At 34.2% G+C, this 19462-nt stretch overlaps 1 protein-coding gene across 10 annotated transcripts in view; it reads right to left on the bottom strand.

The window, feature by feature from the left end:
- Positions 1-580: 580 nt before the first annotated feature.
- The window catches only part of nwk (FCH and double SH3 domains nervous wreck), a 29805-nt gene continuing 10923 nt past the window's right edge, over positions 581-19462 (bottom strand). For 5 of the 10 annotated variants that reach the window (XM_075306824.1, XM_075306823.1, XM_075306820.1 and 2 more), the window contains exons 2-12: positions 18403-18787; positions 17766-17995; positions 15983-17066; positions 15781-15916; positions 12977-13158; positions 12277-12910; positions 7703-7756; positions 6696-6722; positions 3743-3768; positions 2463-2790; positions 581-2399 (exon numbers count right to left, since the gene is read on the bottom strand). In XM_075306824.1, the coding sequence (XP_075162939.1) occupies positions 2053-2399; positions 2463-2790; positions 3743-3768; positions 6696-6722; positions 7703-7756; positions 12277-12910; positions 12977-13158; positions 15781-15916; positions 15983-17066; positions 17766-17995; positions 18403-18423 (3069 nt within the window). In that variant the 5' untranslated portion in view covers positions 18424-18787 and the 3' untranslated portion in view covers positions 581-2052. The remainder of the gene's footprint in view (positions 2400-2462; positions 2791-3742; positions 3769-6695; positions 6723-7702; positions 7757-12276; positions 12911-12976; positions 13159-15780; positions 15917-15982; positions 17067-17765; positions 17996-18402; positions 18788-19462) is intronic. The other 5 variants (XM_075306827.1, XM_075306828.1, XM_075306819.1 and 2 more) reach the window with 5 other exon arrangements.

Here is a 19462-nt window from a genome sequence, read left to right as displayed (position 1 = left end):
TGGGTTTAAACAATTATTTTATTTGTTGTAAAAATTATAAACAATTGACAGGCTAGTATTATATCAAGTGTTATATATGTAAGTAATACATTCATGAATGCGATTATGAGTGAACAAACAAAGGATTATTAATAATTTAATTTAATGTAAAGTTTATTTAATCAAAAATTGTTCTATATATATTGAACTATAACCAAATACATTTTTGCAATTACATTTCTACGTCTTTTTTAAGCAGCACAACTTGATGAAGAAATTCATTCACACGTTAACATTATATTTTGCATTGAAAAGTTTCATTCAGGGATTTTCTAGCATATTTACACATTATATATAGTATTGTATTATCATGTATATTTTTGAATAAATTATTTTTTATGAATTCCCTAATAAAGTAGTATTTTTGGGTATTTTTTTTTTTATTAAATAATTATTTTATCTTGTCCTTGTTTTGTATAAATAGTGTTTATGGAAACATTGTGGGATGTGATGTGATGAATAGGAATGATACAAATACCAATTAATTATATTTTATACTTTTAGTGATAAGAGATATTTATTTGGTTTTACTGCGTTTGGAATATTTTTGGGTTATTCGAAGGCTTTGACTATAGAATTTATTGTAATATTCTAAAGTTTTGAAACTCAGGTCGACATTTCCTGGATAAAGCGTAAACAGTTGACATCAAACAGAAAATCTAGAAAAGATCGGATAAATGTGACTTTTCTTAACATGTCATGATTTCTCAGTTTATTTGACACACATGATATTTTCCAAATAGAAATATTACATACGTATGTAAATATCGATATTAGGGTATAGTTTTATGAGAACTTAAAAAATATATAAAAAATATATATTTAGTAATGGATAGTCAAGTCTTGGTTGACTGAAAGAAAATACAGAACTCGTTTATCAGGCACACGAAATCTAGGCTCTGTAAAATTAAAATTAGGATTAATATCTCAATTTCATTCCATTTTTTTGCGACATATTAAGAAAGCTAATCACATATAAGCTAATTACATGTTAGTTTAAAAATTTATTATTGAACAAAATAAATAACTAACATGAATCGATGAAACACACACTACATAGGAACGAGCAATTTGGTTAATTTTAGAACATTTTATCCAAACCGTACAACAAACGACGATTACATGCCTATTTCACAAAATAAGTAAATATTTTTCAACAAATTCGAACAAAATTTATTTTTTTTCACTTGTTAAAGAAAGAAGAAAATTTCGTAGTTTAAAGGAAAACATTGGAGTTCAAAATTGCAAAAATGTCTTTAGTGCCATACGATGGTCGCATTTGTGGTAAAATGTACACATTTAAAAAATTCTGAACTATTTTGTGGGGTGAACGAAATTAGTAAATATTTATGCTTTATTTGTGTAAAATTTTTTACCCTGTTTTAGTTCATTTAACTAACTTCCGCAAAAAAAAACTTTAAAGTCAATGACACGTTCCTCCAATATAATAATGCCATGAACTAAAATAGAGTTAAATTGGCTTTAGTGCCTTAGAGGGTATCCAGTACCAAAGGAAAACTATCCTATCATTGTCGGATATTTATATATAATCGGATATTTATAACATAGTCGCATATTTATACAAACATCTTATTTGTATTTCCATTTGCATTTCGTCAGCCATCCAACTGAAACACCTTGTCTTGATGTATAATTCATTTGATCAGTAAAAGAGTACTTGGTATTTTTGCCTTGAGCATTTTCATAGAGTAGGAATTGTAAATAATACATTTATTGTGAATCATTGGGTTGTGTTTTGAGTATTTTCGTTTGCCTTAGCTCTTAGTTCTAGTGCCCATAATGTAGTGTTTAACATATTTTTTGGACTTTCTTTTAATAATTTGTTAATTTGCATTTCGCTGCATCATTTGCCTGTGTGATTGTTTTTATGTGTACATATTCATATTTATATATATATAGTATTTTATATGTAGAAGTAGATGTATTCAAATATTTGTATATAGTACTTGTGGCTAGTTCACGCCAGTACTGATGTTGGGAATTGGTAATTTCTTAAGCGTTAGATTCCTTTAGATTCTGCAGTCGTGCCAATTGATTCGAGTCCAATTCTTCGGGTATACTTGCTCGGCCGCCCACAACTTGTTTGGGTGCATCCACATCAGTCTGTTCCTGTTCAGATTCATCGACACTTTGTGGACCACCTCCTCCGCCGCCTCCGGTATTGGCAAAGGCATCATCGAAATTCGCGTCAAAATTCGCCTCAAAATTTGCCTCAAAGCCACCAGCGGAAGATTCTGAAGCTCCGGCAGCATTCGATTTTTCATTGAATGGATCTTCAGCCTCGTCCAGTGGCTGGACATCGGATGAATCATGGTCCTGATCGGATGAGGGTAAATCCTCTGGATTGGGTGTAGGCGAGGTTAGTGTTATTGTTACGCTTACAGCCTCTAAGGCTATATTACCTTCTATTACTGGGTTTTTATCCGTTTGTCTGGTGGTTGCCTGATCTCCTTTCTTCGTCTTGTTCTTGTCATCACCACCACCTGTAACAGTCTCGGCTTTGCCATTGTCCTTATCCTCAACTTCACTATTATCTCTCTCTTCTATTGGAGGGAAAGATTTATCGGATCCGTCTTCAACCATAGGGGTTGCAGCGGTAACAATAATTTGTGCCATACCTAAATTTAAATTATTTCCTTTGTCCTTTGGTACCTTTGCATCCAATGAGGGTGCTGCAAATGAAGGTGGTGGTTGCGATGGTGGTTGATTACCATCTTCCTCTATATCGTCCTGTAAATGTAATACAAATATGATAAATATTAAAATCGAAATTGTGTTGAGCATTTTGAAAGAGGCGATGTAGAATCCCCGAGCAATATACTGGTAGCTAACACGAAGATTTACAAAATGTACACTAATATATATTAGTCAGACTAAAAATATCAAGAGCTTAATTCGGCTTGTTTTAATAACGGCTCATTATATTATATGCAATTCACCAAATCAACTGCGACTTTGACACATTATTAATCAGTGAACGCACAAAAATTTGGTGGTTTATATTGGTAACAGTACGCGTAAGCCACTATTTAAGTATCATCATGAGCCATTGAAAGGCTCATCATCAAAATAGTTTAGTTACCCAGCAAAAAAAGCGTCGCCAAAAAAGTAATGTTCTTTTTGGATCCGGAAGTGGTGCAAAATTGACGCAGAAGCGATTAAGTTAACATGGGCTTGTCATAGGACGGAAGTCCTTCATTTCAACAGCCGTTGCACTGAATTTGCCTCACTTCATTAGGTATGATCCGAATTCAATGTTTTGGATGTAAATTAAAAAGTTCTGTGAGATTTTGTCAAATAAATAATTTTTATAATTTTTTATAATTTTTAGTGGATTCTAACGCTTGTCGGAAACGTTTGACTTCAAATATTTTCAAAAATTCACAATGTTTTCAGATTGGATTTAGCATATTTTTCAACAAAATTTTAATGATTTGTACCATTTTATGAATTCTTACTCTGTTCTTAACTATTTCAAACAAAAAAATTTTAAAATTACCCATTAAAAGTATGAAAAAAAAACAAGTTATAAAATATTGAATTAAAAGAACTTCTTGGGTAGTTAAAATAAAGAACATCATTGGGAGTGCATCTTCTGGAAGTGCTTTTAAAGTTGTGCCTTTGGAAGAACTTCCAAATTTTTTTGCTGGGTATTTATATAAAATATATTTTCATTATTTACCTCATCCTCTTGCTCCTGTATGAGCACTAATGAAAGCATTAAATAAAAATAAAATATTCTTCAATAAATTGTATTTAAACATTGGTTTATATGTCTAACATTTTCGATATAATTGTTATTTAGGTTTATATTTATGTAATGAAAAAAAAAAACTACTACAGTGTAGAGAAAAAAATAATTGAAATAAATACAATAATATTACATGTACTTTAGCACTAACTACGGGATTTCAAATTTCTAAAAGCCGGAATGTTCTCTCGTCAGGAAAATTTTTCACAAAACATTATTCCAGACGGAAAATAATCGTTGAACCAGTGTTTAGTAAAATTAAACATAGATCTTTTTACCGGCTTTTAAGAAGAAAAAAAAAAAACAAAAATACAGGTGGAAAACACAATAACATAATATATAGTGTAATTCAAACATTTTTGTGGTATTATCATGCGTTTTTCAACGTGCTTAAGGATTCGGAATTGTCTGGTTTTTTTGTTCACAAATATATAAAGAATTATTTAAGGACAACCATTAATGTAGTAGTAAACTTGTAGGAGAACAAAACTTAAATAGTTTGGTACAGTTAACAAAGGAATAAGGATAAAAGTTGACAACAATAATTGGACCCAAACTATCACTACACTCAAAAAAAGTGAACCCTATATGTCACTAAAGCCAATTTAGTTATGTTCTAGTTAATGGAATTATTATGTTTTAAGAAAATTTCCTTGAATTTAATAATTTTCGCGTAGGTTAGGTAAATTAACTAAAAAAGTGTAAAAAATTATATACAAATGAAGGATAAATATTAACTAAATTCGTGTCTCCCACAAAATAGTTCTAAATTTCACCAATATTGCTCTCATTTTGTAATTCGCTCTAAAAACTTTTTTGTAATATTTGCAATTTTTTTCCTACCAACCGAAATTTTTATTTAAAAAGTAAAAAAAAAAAGAATAATATCCAAGAAATCGACGTAACATCTGTTTCGTTAATATTTTCTAAAATAAACCAAAATTTTCCTTCTTGGTGGGTTCACTAGTTTTTGAGCGTATATAATTGAAAACATTACAAAATGCAGAGTGTATTAAATATATATGTTAAAAAAAGACAGTGCTTCCTACCCATTTTTTGTGATATATACTATCCATTTACAAAACAAAATGAGTATTGTAGCTGTTGTACTGAGTCCTCATGTTATGCTCATAGGCTTAGAAAGGCCTCTGGGGGAGGGCTTAGCCCCTCCAGAAAATGTTTAGAATTACATTACTGTATCATACATAGGGGGCTATAGCTCTCCTAGCTAAAATTTCTAGAATCGCTAATGGTAAAGTCGAATCAATATTTAAGTCCAAAAGTGTACCTTTCTTTATAATCTCAAACTTTCAAAAAGGGCACTTTTTTGAAATGTTACCAACAACCTTTGCGGATGTTGTGCCTTTGTAAGAGACAGAAAATAATTTATTGCTTCAAACAATGTGAATTTAATATGAAATCTTAAGGTAAATCCCAGAAAAAAAAAATAGGTAATGAGGTGAAAAACTGTTTACCGACAGCATTTATGTCATGCCCCCAGCATTACCATGTGCTTGGAAATAATGACTTAGCATCACATGACGATTTCGATTACCATACATCACATTTTGTCATAAGTACGTATGAAATAGATTTATTGTTTATTTCTCGTAAACCACATTGTTTGCTCACCAGTGCTCCAGTGCTCCAGTTTGTCACAATTTTTAAATTTGCATATAATTTACTGATTTCTATATTCTATTGATATTATAACCTTATTGCATCTACATATTTACTGAAATGCAATTATCAGAATAACATAATCAATTGTTCCAATATTGCAAGTTTTTCTTTCTGGTGCGAGTTTTTCTTTTCGTTTCTTAAGATTCATGCGGACATGTTTATGGGGTAGTCAAACAAATTTGACACAGGACATTTCTTATGGAATGAGTCCTATCCTACAGTGTAAATTCACGCCATTAATGACAAGCCCATGATAAAGTGACCGATCCCTTGCATACGTTTTGGGATTGGACTGGTCCATACACACCAGGGACTAGTCCTGCATCGTTCTTGGGTTTGGTTCATTTTCTATAGAACATGTCCGTGCAAAAGCAATCAAGATTTCCATTTAATGGTAATTGCTTACCAATTTTGAACTAAGTAACCTCAAAGTTTATTTTTGTAATGAGAGTTTTTGCTGGGACAATTCCCTCTCGTGGTCTGATCACATGGCGCAAATTTTCACAAAAAAATCCGATTCCCTCGAAAACAACTGCATTAATTTTACAGTAGAATACAACAGATAGGGTGTTATCGGGACAAAAGGCGAATAAAATATACATGCTTTGAGAGATAAGAAATACAAATTCTCCATTTAAAAAAATGTATTGAACTGTACTTCACGTATAGTAGAACTAGATTTAAAATAGCTAAAAAAACTAACACCAACAAGTTTGAACTTTATCCTTGGTTGTACTTTTTGTACTGCATGTATTTGTATGAGAACATCTAACCAAAATATCTGATGATTTAAATACATAAATTATTTTTTTTTGGGAAATTGAATCAGCATTCTCCACTTTTGTAATATTTTCTAAATTCAAATTATCGACTGTCTCAAATTTGGGAAATGCCGATTTATGGGCCTTTTGCTAATGTCGGACTTAACCGATTTTTTTTTTCAAAATTTCCCAAATAACCGTTTGCACTTTTTGGTTTACAATAATTCAATGACCACCTCATACTGCAAAACTCATCGAAATATTCTACTCTATAACATAAGGACAAACGAAATAAAACTAAGGTTATATTGAGTCATTTGAAGAAACTTGATTAAGAATATATTTTAAGAGAAAACTATTTTCTACCAGAGGTGTAGTATATAAAAAAGAGATCTCAACGAAACAACACATAGAACGCAAAAGAAAGAACAAAAAATTACCCTTTTTGGCAGTGCTTTTTTTCGGTGCTTAAAACGAAAGGATTAGACGCATAATTTCAAAAATAAATAAAATACATTTAAAGCGGCAGATAGGCATATCACACTCAGAAACTAAAAAATTTTAATTAAAAAAAAAATATATATCTTAAATCATACGAAAAACAAATGAAAATTATCACACGAGGTAAAAACAATGGCAACTCTTTGTTGATTGATTATCAAACGGAAACGGAAGAAGAAAACAACAACGATGACAAGCATCGTATTGCCATAGTCGTCATTATCCTATTGTAATCGCTGGTTTTCAAGGCTGTAAAGAAATCAAAAGAAAAACCCACAGGACACATACACACCTACAGTGGAAATACCCACACACATAGAAAAAATACACTGAGATATAAAACAATATATATAAAAAACTTTTGGGGGGGAAAAGTTATACATTTTTACTGAAGATATGACAACATTGGAAATTTTGAAAGAACAAAGATTAGTTTTTATCAAATTTGTTAATAAATAGTAAAGAATTCAGTAAAATGAAAAGGGGATTGTAGATAAGAAAATACCAGAATTGAAAAAAATAAAAGATTTTAATTTATAGGTTTCTTCAGACTTGTTCGAAGCAACACGTTTCTACACCCTCGACCATATTTAAGGGGAGGCGTTTCCCAAGGAATTTTTGTTTTGTTATTTTGTTTTTTACCTCTTAAGATATACAGAAAAGCAGTAGGATTATTATGGGTTATGATCTTATTGATATGAAAATGGGGGCAAAACGATACTTTAGGAATGGAGTGAATGTTTTAAGGAAAGAAAGTGAAAAAATAACTTAGTAGAAATTGAATCGTGAACTTGTTGAATGATATAGTACGAAATTAAATTAGAAAAATGATAGTCGAACAAGGAAATCGTCAAAACTATATGGTAGAGAAGACTAAGGGTATAGTGAGAGAGACATGAAAAATACACACAATTTTTAAATATTACCAAAACTGAGGAACATTTACCTGGAGGAGGCATACTGGGTGCAGTACCGTTAGGTATATAACCACTATCGTCATCTGTAAAAGAAGAAAATACAAAAATACTCAATTGTTTAAATTTCCGAAAGTATAGATAAACAAGTAAGGAAAGTCTAAAGTCGGGCGGGGCCGACTATATTATACCCTGCACAACTTTGTAGATCTGAATTTTCGATACCATATCACATCCGTCAAATGTGTTGGGGGCTATATATAAAGGCTTGTCCCAAATACATACATGTTTTTGGGACAAGCCTTTATATATTGATAGACTTCTACAAAATCTATAGACTCCAAATTTAAGTCGTCTAATGTACTAGGGTGGAACACTAAAGGGTGATACGGTCAAAATTTGGTCAAGGGAAAACGCGTGTAAATCGGTGAAATCGTTTATTTAAAAATTCAAATTAAATTTCTTTTTCAAGTTCAATTAGTATAAAATTCAGGAAAAATATTCAGTTAGGCTTTCGCTTTTCCAAATCCGAATTGCCGGGCCTCACGTTTGACACCTGCCATCAGATTTTGTACAGCCACCTTGTCCACCTTCTTCGCAGAAGGCGGTTTGCCTTGAACTGCTGCTCGTCCTTAGCAGTTTTTTGGTATTCTTTTGGTTCCGCTTGACAATAGCCCAGTATTTCTCAATTGGGCGGAGTTCTGGCGTGTTGGGATGGTTCTTGTCCTTGGGAACCACCTGTACGTTGTACCACTCCATGGCCTTTTTACCGTAATGGCAAGATGCCAAATCCGGCCAAAACAGTACGGAACAACCGTGTTTCTTCAGGAAAGGCAGCAGACGTTTATTCAAACACTCTTTCACGTAAATTTCTTGGTTAACAGTCCCGGAAGCTATGAAAATGCTGCTTTTCAAGCCACAGGTACAGATGGCTTGCCAAACCAGATATTTCTTTGCGAACTTACTTGAAAATATCTGCTACCTTTCCCCTTCCTTTTGCCGTATAAAACTCCTGTCCCGGAAGCTGCTTGTAGTCGGCTTTGACGTAGGTTTCGTCGTCCATTACCACGCAGTCAAACTTCGTCAGCATCGTCGTGTACAGCCTCCGGGATCGCGCTTTGGACGTCGTATTTTGTTTATCATCGCGATTTGGAGTCACTACATTCTTGTAAGTCGATAGTCCGGCTGGTTTTTTGGCTCGATGCACGGTTGTAGACGATACACCCAGCTTATTTATGGCATCTCGGAGAGAGAGGTTAGGGTTTCACTTGAAACTGCCAGCAACTCTCTTTGTCGTCTCAGCGGCTTCCGGTTTTCGATTTCCCCCCGATCCAGACTTCCTGGCTGTCGACAAACGTTTCCCAAACACTTTAATTACATTTGTAACGGTTGATTTGGCAACTTTTAGTGATTTTGCCAGCTTTGCGTGCGAGTAGCTCGGATTTTCGCGATGCGCGAGCAAAATTTTGATACCCTGCTCTTCTTGCTTGGACGGCATTTTGACAACTGAAGAGTGAATTCCAAAATCAAAATAGGAGCAACATTCTACACACACACCTTCAAAATGAGGGGTGTTCAGGTTTTTAAATACAAAATTGAAAGAAATACGTCAAGTTTATATTGACCAAATTTTGACCGTATCACCCTTTATGTTAGTAAAAAAATGTGGGAAACATTTAAATCTGAAGCAATTTTAAGGAAACTTCGCAAAAGTTTATTTATGATTTATCGCTCGATATATATGTATTAGAAGTTTAGGAAAATTAGAGTCATTTTTACAACTTTTCGACTAAGAGTGGCGATTTTACAAGGAAAATGTTGGTATTTTGACCATTTTTGTCGAAATCAGAAAATCATATATATGGGAGCTATATCTAAATCTGAATCGATTTCAACCAAATTTGGCACGCATAGCTACAATGCTAATTCTACTCCCTGTGCAAAATTTCAATTAAATCGGAGTAAAAGATTGGCCACTGTGGTCATATGAGTGTAAATCGGGAGAACGATATATATGGGAGCTATATCTAAATCTGAACCGATTTCAATAAAATTTGGCATACTTGACTACACTACTAATTGTACTCCTAGTGCAAAATTTCAACCAAATTAGGGTAAAACTCTGGCTTCTGGGACCGTATTAGTCCATATCGGGCGAAAAATATATATGGGAGCTATATCTAAATCTGAACCGATTTCAATAAAATTTCGCACACTTGACTATAGTACTAATTGTTCTTCTTGTGCAAAATTTTAAGCAAATTAGGGTCAAACTCTGGCTTCTGGGGCCATATAAGTCCATATTGGGCGAAATATATATATGGGAGCTATATCTAAATCTGAACCGATTTCTTCCAAAATCAATAGGGTTCTATTCTGAGCGGAAACACATACTTGTACCAAATTTTAAGTCGATTGGACTAAAACTGCGACCTAGATTTTGATTACAAAAATGTGTTCACGGACAGACGGACATGGCTATATCGACTCAGGAGCCCACCCTGAGCATTTTTGCCAAAGACACCATGTGTCTATCTCGTCTCCTTCTGGGTGTTGCAAACATATGCACTAACTTATAATACCCTGTCCGCAGTGTGGCGCAGGGTATAAAAAGTTGACTTGGTCTCGAAAATATTTGCCTATGTTACATTTCATTCTACATATATTTTAATTTTCTTTTATACAGTTATTTGGATCCAAAGAGTTTAACTTACTCTTAAGGATTTTGGTATTGATTCCGAGCCTGAGATGTGGCTACCTTAAAATAACGACAGTTTTCTAAAAATGTATATAACTTTGAATCTAGGCTCTATAAAATTTAAATTGGGATTAGGGATGCCAGATTTTGAAGATGCAAAAAGAGCACATTCAGTGTATAAAAAGAGCACATACGAAAAAAAGTGCTCACTTTTTAAAATAAAATAAAAACATTTAATTTCATAATAATTCATTTAACCATCTGTAGCTGACGTTGTGTTCTGACAGACACTGCAAAATTAATTTTCTTGCGTATCTTCCCAAATTACGAAGCATCAATGTCTCCGCTCTCATTACATTTTTAATTTATTTAATTTGTTTTTTAGATTTTGTTTGCTTAATAACCATATGCTTTTAAGGAAAATATGGCCAAAAACTTTTTAATCAGAAATGTTAACGTAGGTATCAGTTTATAAATGAGGTCTGCTGGGGTGGATCTGCTGAGGTGGATTAAATCACCTCAGTTACAGAGGGTTAAACATAAAAAAGGTTCATAACATATGTGTACATAAAATAAACCACTTTCAACTCAAGCTAATTTTCTTACAATACTTTGTAAGTCATTTTTTTTTTTGTTAAAAAAAATTATTGCAAAAAGTTTGTTTACATTTAGGACCTTTCTTATTTTAAGAGCACATTTTGTAAAAACGAGCACATGTGCTCTTTAAAAGAGCACGTCTGGCATCCCTAATTGGGATACAGATCTCATTTATCGGATTTTCATTCTACTTTTGCGAAACTTTTCAAAGCATACAAATGTCAATTTAAAAATCCAAATTATAACAAATACTTCAAAGTACAAAATGTTTTCTAAATTTCAAATAAAAGCTATAAATCAAAGATGCAAAATCCTCAAAAATAAGTCTTAGCCTATATTGAAGCTGTTTTATCTTTAATCCAAAGACTCAATCTCTCTGTTTATTTAAAGTTTGTTTCAAAAATAGTTTTCTTTACTTTAAGGAATTTTTTCTTACTTCAAAGACATACAAGTTTAACGGAGGGACTCAAAAGTCAAATATTCGTGTCCTAATATAATATTGTGCAAATTTACGTCCTAAAATTTAAGTTGCTTAAATATTCATATTAGGGCCATATATTTCGTCCAAATGCAGTCAACGAATCTCTTAAAATTGATTAAATACAAATTGTGAATTTTGTGAATAGGACAGTGTCGGCTATATGATAACCTAAACACCTTACTGAAGTATAGGGTTTTTACTATACTGAGAGATGTAACAAGGTTAAATTTAAAGATTTTGAACTTTGTTTAAAGATTTTTGTATTGATGCCGAGTCAAAGGCGAATTGTCTGGATACGAAAGACTAGATAGGTACATTTATTTAAAAGTGGTATGCAAATTTCGTTTATCAAATAAGCAATGTAATGTAAATTAAGGAAAATTTAAGGAAACATTTATATGAAGAATGAAATTTACTTCCTGTTAACTGGCAGTTAAAGTATAATGGAGCTACATGAAAATGGGCGTAAAACAAATAAGCTGTAAATTAACTGAGATAGTGAATCTTTGTATTAAAGATAAAAAGAGTCAAATATTGGATAATATTTAATGTGAAGATGTTACTTTACAGATTTATTTTTCTCTGAGCTGTCTGCTGTAATTTATATTTTTTAATCGGACCTTTATTAGTTCGAACATAGTCATGTATTTGGAACGGAATCATTACCAGCGTGAAGGACAAAATCTGACTGACGATTGAATTAATTGTATCGATTGATTTCTGGATTAAACCCAAAAAAATATTTTTTATGAACATATGTGATAGTGATGATGGGTATACACATTTATCTTTTGATCTAATCTTCGTACAATGCCTCGTTCAAAACTTACCCGCTGTATCTTGTGAACCAAACATATCTTCAGTCAATTCATGGGCATACTCTGGCGGTAATGCTGGGGCAGGTGGGAGTGCAAAACTGGGTGGAGCTGTCGGTGGTGGTGAATCTTCCCCACCTTCCGTTAAAGGTTCACCATTCTCATCACACTCTTCTACAACCAACGAAGGGAAATTACCAAATTTCCCATCTAATTCACCCTCCCACCATCCATCGTCTACCCCATGGGCCGTTTTAGTAACAATTTTAATGATTTGACCTTCTTCAAAGGTCAATTCATCTTCGGCCGTAGCATCATAATCGTACAAGGCAATACAATACATAATATCCGATTTCTTCTTCTGTGGAGCCATAATAACCGAAACCTGATCGGGCGATTGCATAGAGTCCACTGTTTGATCTTCCGTATCAACTGTGTAATCGACAGATGAAAAAGATATCTGCGAACGTAATTGATTAGCCCCACTACCATTGCCAGCTGCGTCCTGTTCAATGTCCAAATAGTTGTGTGGTACATAACCTTCTTCGCCTCGATAATTGCGAGCCCTTAACCAACCATCACCGTCGCCTTCGCCAATCACCTCAAGTTGTTCATTCTCAACAATGGTTAATTCATCAGGATTTTGAGCCTATATAGAATATAAAAAGATGTGATATACAAGGTATACGGCCTAGAACTATGGGGAAAAACTTACAGTATAGCTATATAAAGCCGTACACTTAAATATGGCCTCTTTGGGTTCAGGAACAATAGGTTCTTCTGTTTCCTCTTCTTCATCGTCGCCTCCCCAATTAACTTCAGTAGGATCTTCCCAGGCATTGCTGGAGGTCATTGCTGGCATCGATGTGGTAGGCTCCGGTATATGTTCTTCCGTTTCTATAAATAGGAAAATCATCTAATTATTTTGGCTCATACTTATAAATATGTATAAACTCAAAGCAAATGTTACAATAAGACAAATAATAACTCATAACTCTCCACCTGTTGATGGGTTGAGTTGTAAGGAGGATCAAGATTTCGTGGTGTCAAGTCGGCTGACACACACCTAAGACAACATCATCATACACTTCCTTAATTCCAATAATTCATTAATTTGTTTCCAGCTCCTGTTTTCAAGCTTAGGCTTGACCTCATGGAGTCACCATGATCATACATAGGGACGTGGGCTCAACCTCAGTTTCCATCGAAATGACATTTCTGAGTATTTTAAGCTTCTCTATGTGGTTTCACCGCAATGTGGAACACCGTTCGGACTCGGATATTAAAAGTAGGTCCCTTGTCATTGAGCTAAAACGTAGAAACGAGCATCACTCAGTGACAAGAGAGAAGTTCACCACTGTGGTATCACAATGTACTGAATAGTCTAAGTGAGCCTGAAATATCGGGCTGCCCTTTTTCTTGATAGGGTTCCACATGTTATATCCTATATCTATCGCCAAATCATTTACCTTTATCAAGTTTGTCTTTGTAATGTATCGAAATAGTAGATGTAGTTGTATCAACTTACAGAAGTTGTTATGAAAGGTGATCATCGTAAATTTGCCATTAGTGATTACGTTCTCCGAATTTTAGACGACCATATAACGTTAATTGATGAAGTAAAAGGATATTTCTTGTGATTCGCTACTAGAGATAGATTCCGACATGTTTGGATATGGTTGCCACATCTATTTAATACTTATCGGGAGCCTGTAATTGTCGCGAAAATTATGTATTTTGTCTTTGTGAAAAGAAATTTCTAGCCGAGAAAAATGTTTGCTGGCAATAAGCATTTAAATGGTTCTCAAATGCCGCAAATATGTTCTATTATTTAAATGATAGAATTTGAGACCATTACATAGACGGGAAAATCATGTACCCATTAAATTGTTGCCTGAAATTTGAAATGCGGAGGTATTTTAGGATCATAAAGAGGTGTTCCAAAAATGGTGACTATCGGTCCGTGTTTTGGTATAGCCCCCATATAGACCGATCTCCTGATTTTACTTCTTGGGCTTATAGAATCCGTAGTTTTTATCGAATTTGCTTGAAATTGAAAATCTAGAGGTATTTTAGGACCATAAAAAGGTGTGCCGAAAATTGTGAGTATCGGTTCATATTTTGATATAGCCCCCATATAGACCGATCTCCAGATTTTACTTCTTGGACTTATAGAAACCGTAGTTTTTATCCATTTTGCCTGAATTTGGAAATATAGGGGATATTTAGAACCATAAAGAGGTGTGTCAAAAATGGTGAGTATCGGTCCATGTTTTGATATAGCCCCCACATAGACCGATCTCCTGATTTTACTTCTTGGGCTTATAGAATCCGTAGTTTTTTATCGAATTTGCCTGAAATTGAAAATCTAGAGGTATTTTATGACCATAAGAAGGTGTGCCGAAAATGGTGAGTATCGGTCCATATTTTGATATAGCCCCCATATAGACCGATTCCCGATTACACTTTTTGGGCTTGTAGAAACCGTAGTTGTTGTCCAATTTTTAGATTTTAGACTCGCAAAAACCTGTACCGGATTTAGTTTTTATCGGTCCATTTGGTAAGGCCTCCACATAGACCGATTTCATTTCTTGAGAGTATAGAAGGCGCACTGAAAATGAAAATTGCTTGAACTTAATGTACAATTTCCGGATTTTACTTCTCATAATCATGTAAATAATGGGGGTGAAAATCTACATATTTTAGATTTCAAAACAAGGCGATATTTCATAATTTTCTGGCACACTTACAAGAGATGTTAATGATTCCTCTAAAACTCAAACAAAAATGGTTCTTATAAATCCAGAATCTGCTATAGTTCTCATAAGGTGAGTATTAAGTTCGAGTTTAGCCGCTAAAATCGTCATTTTTTCACTAAAGTGAAAACTAAATCCGTAAAAAAGGCATAAAAGTATACATATTTGTTGCAGATTTCATTATAACTTGATGGGGAATAGCCCAAAGCAAATGTTCACAAAGTTTGTTTTCCATAAAATGGATTATTAAAGAAAAGTAATCGTGAAAAAATGACGATTTTAGCGGCTAAACTCGAACTTAATACCCACCTATAGGTAAAAATCTTTAAATTTTTCTTAAGGAGTGTACTAATTGAACTGCTCTGCTTGGAAGAATATCTGTCATAAACTATAATATTTGATTCATGGTGGTGGGTATTGAAGATTCGGCCCGGCCGAACTTACTGCCGTATATACTTGTTTTTTAAATCATGTTTCTTCTCTGCTTTTATTGGTATAAAGCTATTATCCTCTCACCATATAGTAATCAGTTACTATTCCCGTGATGGTGAAATTTTTATCCGATTTCATACAAGCCTGATAAAAGAGGATTTTAATAACCCACAATAACTTCTTATAGATATAGAACTAATCATAGCATCCGTATATCCGAATCCGAAAATTTACATCTTGAACCCGCCTGAATTTTAACTGACGGGGTACTTAATAATCCACCATATCTATAATGCACTTTATTCATGTGAAATCGATGAATTGAACTTACCTTCATCACTGTCACTGAATGTTCTATCCCGAGTAAGTTGAGGCTCTTCCTTGGTACCGGAGGCCGCAGCAGCAGGAGCTCCTCCTGCAGCTTCCTCTTTGTCACTGTCATAAAATGAATCAGAACTTGGATTCTCCTATAAAAAAAATCAAATATTAAATCTTATCCTCAAATAATGTCGTTATTATTAAATTGAACTCACTCCTTGTCCTGAAGCATCGGTACGCATGGAAATCGAACTGGCTGATCTGGTAAGCTCTTGAGCTCCTATAATCTCTGCTTCTTGTACCCATTCATCTACGTTAATACCTCCCTCGCGAAGACTTTGCAGACAGGCTTCAGCCTTGGCTTTCTCAGTTTCTGATCTTCGTATTTGATCGCGGAACTCTTCAATCTTAGTATCTAGATCGGGACCATTGGGATCATTTGGATCGGAACGTTGTCCTGAATCTCTAAGGGCTACACACACAGCCAACTTTTTGGCATTTTCTCGAATTGAAACATTTTCTTTAACCACTCGGCCAGCTAGATTTTTAGCTTCCTTTGTTAATGTTTCGGCAGCGGAATCATGTTCTGTGGTAACCTTACGTACCGGATCATTGTCACAAGGTTCGAAATCATATTGAATGTGTTGTTTGAGCACTGGATAAAATAGGTAACAACATTGCAAATTATACTCCCTCGTCAATTGTTGGGCCTGATCGCGAATCTTTCCAAATGAATTTTGTGTAGCCGAACAAGTTAGTAATTCGGTGCGACCCATGAGAGTCAGATACTCGGCTACACGTTCGAAAACGTAGTTCTCCATAGTGGTCATAGTTGTCTGCAAATCGACCGTAAAATAACGATTCTGATGAGCGTTGGCTGCGGCCAAACTTAAAATGTAATCATTGCGAGCTCCCGTGGATTTCTCCTCCAGCAATTCCTTACGCGAGGTAACACGAGCGCTGTTTTTCTGCAGCGATGTAATCGATTGGAAAAATGAACCTTTTTTCTTTTTCAATTTTTCCTCAATGTCACGTGCTTTGTCACGAACATCGTGGGCACAATGTTCCTCATCGAAATATTGTTTTTTGGTCTTGTCCAAATCACCAACACTCAAGTGCAACTCCTTTTGGACATTCACAATATATGACAGAGACTTTTTCGCAATACCCAATTTGTAATCTCTCAAGACTTTGGCCTCATCGGCAATTTGCTGTTGGAACACCTCAATAGCAGCAAGACGGGCACGGGCCAACTTTTCATTTTCCTCTAAAACTGTACGCCAAACACTCCACATGTTCCTATATAGATAGGGAGAAAGAAATAAAAATATATTTATCAGTATACAAAATATATGGGGTGTGTATCGGGTGTCTGCTATTCACAAGAAATGGTATTGATTATAAAAGATCCACCCTCAAAATACAAGTGATTACAAATTCTACACAAAACACATGTTGCTTTATTCCAATTAAATATTTGGAATGAACGGTTTGATTGTCAAAAAAAAAATTAAAAAAAAATATTTTGAATATTTTTTTCTCTGGTTGTGGCGTTTTGTCTGCCCTTAGGTTAGGTTAGGTTAGGGGGCAGCCCGATGTATCGGGCTCACTTAGACTATTCAGTCCATTGTGATACCACATTGGTGAACTTCTCTCTTATCACTGAGTTCTGCCCGATTCCATGTTAAGCTCAATGACAAGGGACCTCCTTCTTATAGCCGAGTCCGAACGGCGTTCCACATTGCAGTGAAACCACTTAGAGAAGCTTTGAAACCCTCAGAAATGTCACCAGCATTACTGAGGTGGGATAATCCATCGCTGAAAAACTTTTTGGTGTTCGGTCGAAGCAGGAATCGGACCCACGACCTTGTGTATGCAAGACCGGCACGCTAACCATTGCACCACGGTGGCTCCCTTTGTCTGCCCTTGTCTTGTTATTATATTCGACCCACATTAATATATGTACACGTGCATAAGTACATTTTTCTTTCGACTTACCATCGCTCCTCCATTCCTTCCATTTTGATATCGGGTATATTGGGTATTTTTTTATTCAAATACTGCGAAGATATCTTCAACAAAGCTTCACTGTACGACTTCTCCACCGCAGAACGCTTAATGGTGAATTGTCGTATATCCTCGAGCAAATCGCATTCATGTTGATTCTTCAACTGCAACTTGGCCACTTGTTCCGTGTGCAAATTCTTTAGGAATTTCACATAGTTACCCTAATTAGACACACGTGAAGAAAGGAAAAGATAGATAAACAAAAATAAATAACAGGATACATATAGGGCAAATAAGTTTCAAACATTTTATGTAGGAATGATTGATAGAGCAAGGAGTGATGTATGTTTACATATGCATATTACCTTTAAGACAAATTGCAAATTGTATGGGTGATTTCTATACTCATAAACACAATGCATGAATATAGTTATGAGTACGAGTATGCATCAATAAAGTTATGACTATGAGTATCAATGAGTGTTTGTATGAAATGTTATTCTACTCGTATATAAGCAGTGAGTAATAGAATAAAAACTTGAGTAACTTAAGGTCCATTTACAAACGAAATTCGATAGTTATGATTGGTACTGTTTAGACGGTATTCAATTCATATGGATATGCTTACCTTACGCGGTGGGGGCTGCATTTTATTAATATGTGTTCTACTTTATATTAATATTTAGTCCAAATTATGGATTGATATCTTATGGCTTATTATTTTTGTTCTTTTAAATTTGGATTTTCTTTTTAGCAGTTTTTGTTACTTTTGGTATATTGATGTAGGTGTGTAAATGTGTATATGTGTGTACGTGTATATTGTATCTATTATGGGAGCGTTTATAGCTTTAGGTTTTTTCGATTCCTGAAAAGTCCTCCAGTTTTTATTTTGCTATAATATGCATGTAATATGATTGTGTGGATGTTTAGTGCATTTAAGCGTTAAGCATTTAGCGTTTTTTTTCTTAATTTCTTTTAATCAACACAAGCAGGAATACATTTTTCGTTTTTATCTAGAAATACAAAAATAGAAAATGATACCATGAATATTCATATTGATAGATATTTATGAATAGTTTAATTTATTAAACACATATGTATGTGTGTTTGTGTGCATTTCGTCAGGTCCTCCATCTCCACCATTATGTTGACCTGTTCAGAGGTCATACCACGCCTATGAAAAAATGTGTGCCAATCAGCATTCTTTATTTTTTATTACCCTACACTGAAACAAAACTTGCCCATTTCCAAATGATTTTGGCCTTCATTTATTTAAGTCTGTGGACTACACAAGTCTTACTGACCAACAGAATTAAAAGTAAATAAAATCTAAAGTACACCCTCAAAAAATAGCTTGTCTAACATATGTTCCATACATATTTTGCAGGAAGCACATATATTCTTGGATATTGCCTAAACATAATTATGTTTGTTTTATGTGTACATATTATATGTTTGGAAGCATTTTGAGTCCAAAAATATTATAGGCTTGGAAGAATTTTCTCCCAAAGACTATTGTGCTCAAGAAGCATTTATTTCGGCCTAATTGCATTTTCTCTCACACCTTACTCACTTCCACGAGGTTTTTTTTAGTTCTTAGCACCTTTTTCAGTAACACAAACAATGTTAAAGAAATTATTAAATTTTTTAAATTTTACCTTTCGCCTGGACGGAGAATCGAACCGAGG

Source organism: Haematobia irritans, chromosome 4 (genome assembly GCF_050003625.1).
Source record: "Haematobia irritans isolate KBUSLIRL chromosome 4, ASM5000362v1, whole genome shotgun sequence".
Classification (NCBI taxonomy): domain Eukaryota; kingdom Metazoa; phylum Arthropoda; class Insecta; order Diptera; family Muscidae; genus Haematobia; species Haematobia irritans.
Note: the sequence above shows the minus strand (reverse complement) of the source record. Positions and strands in the feature narration are given on the sequence as shown.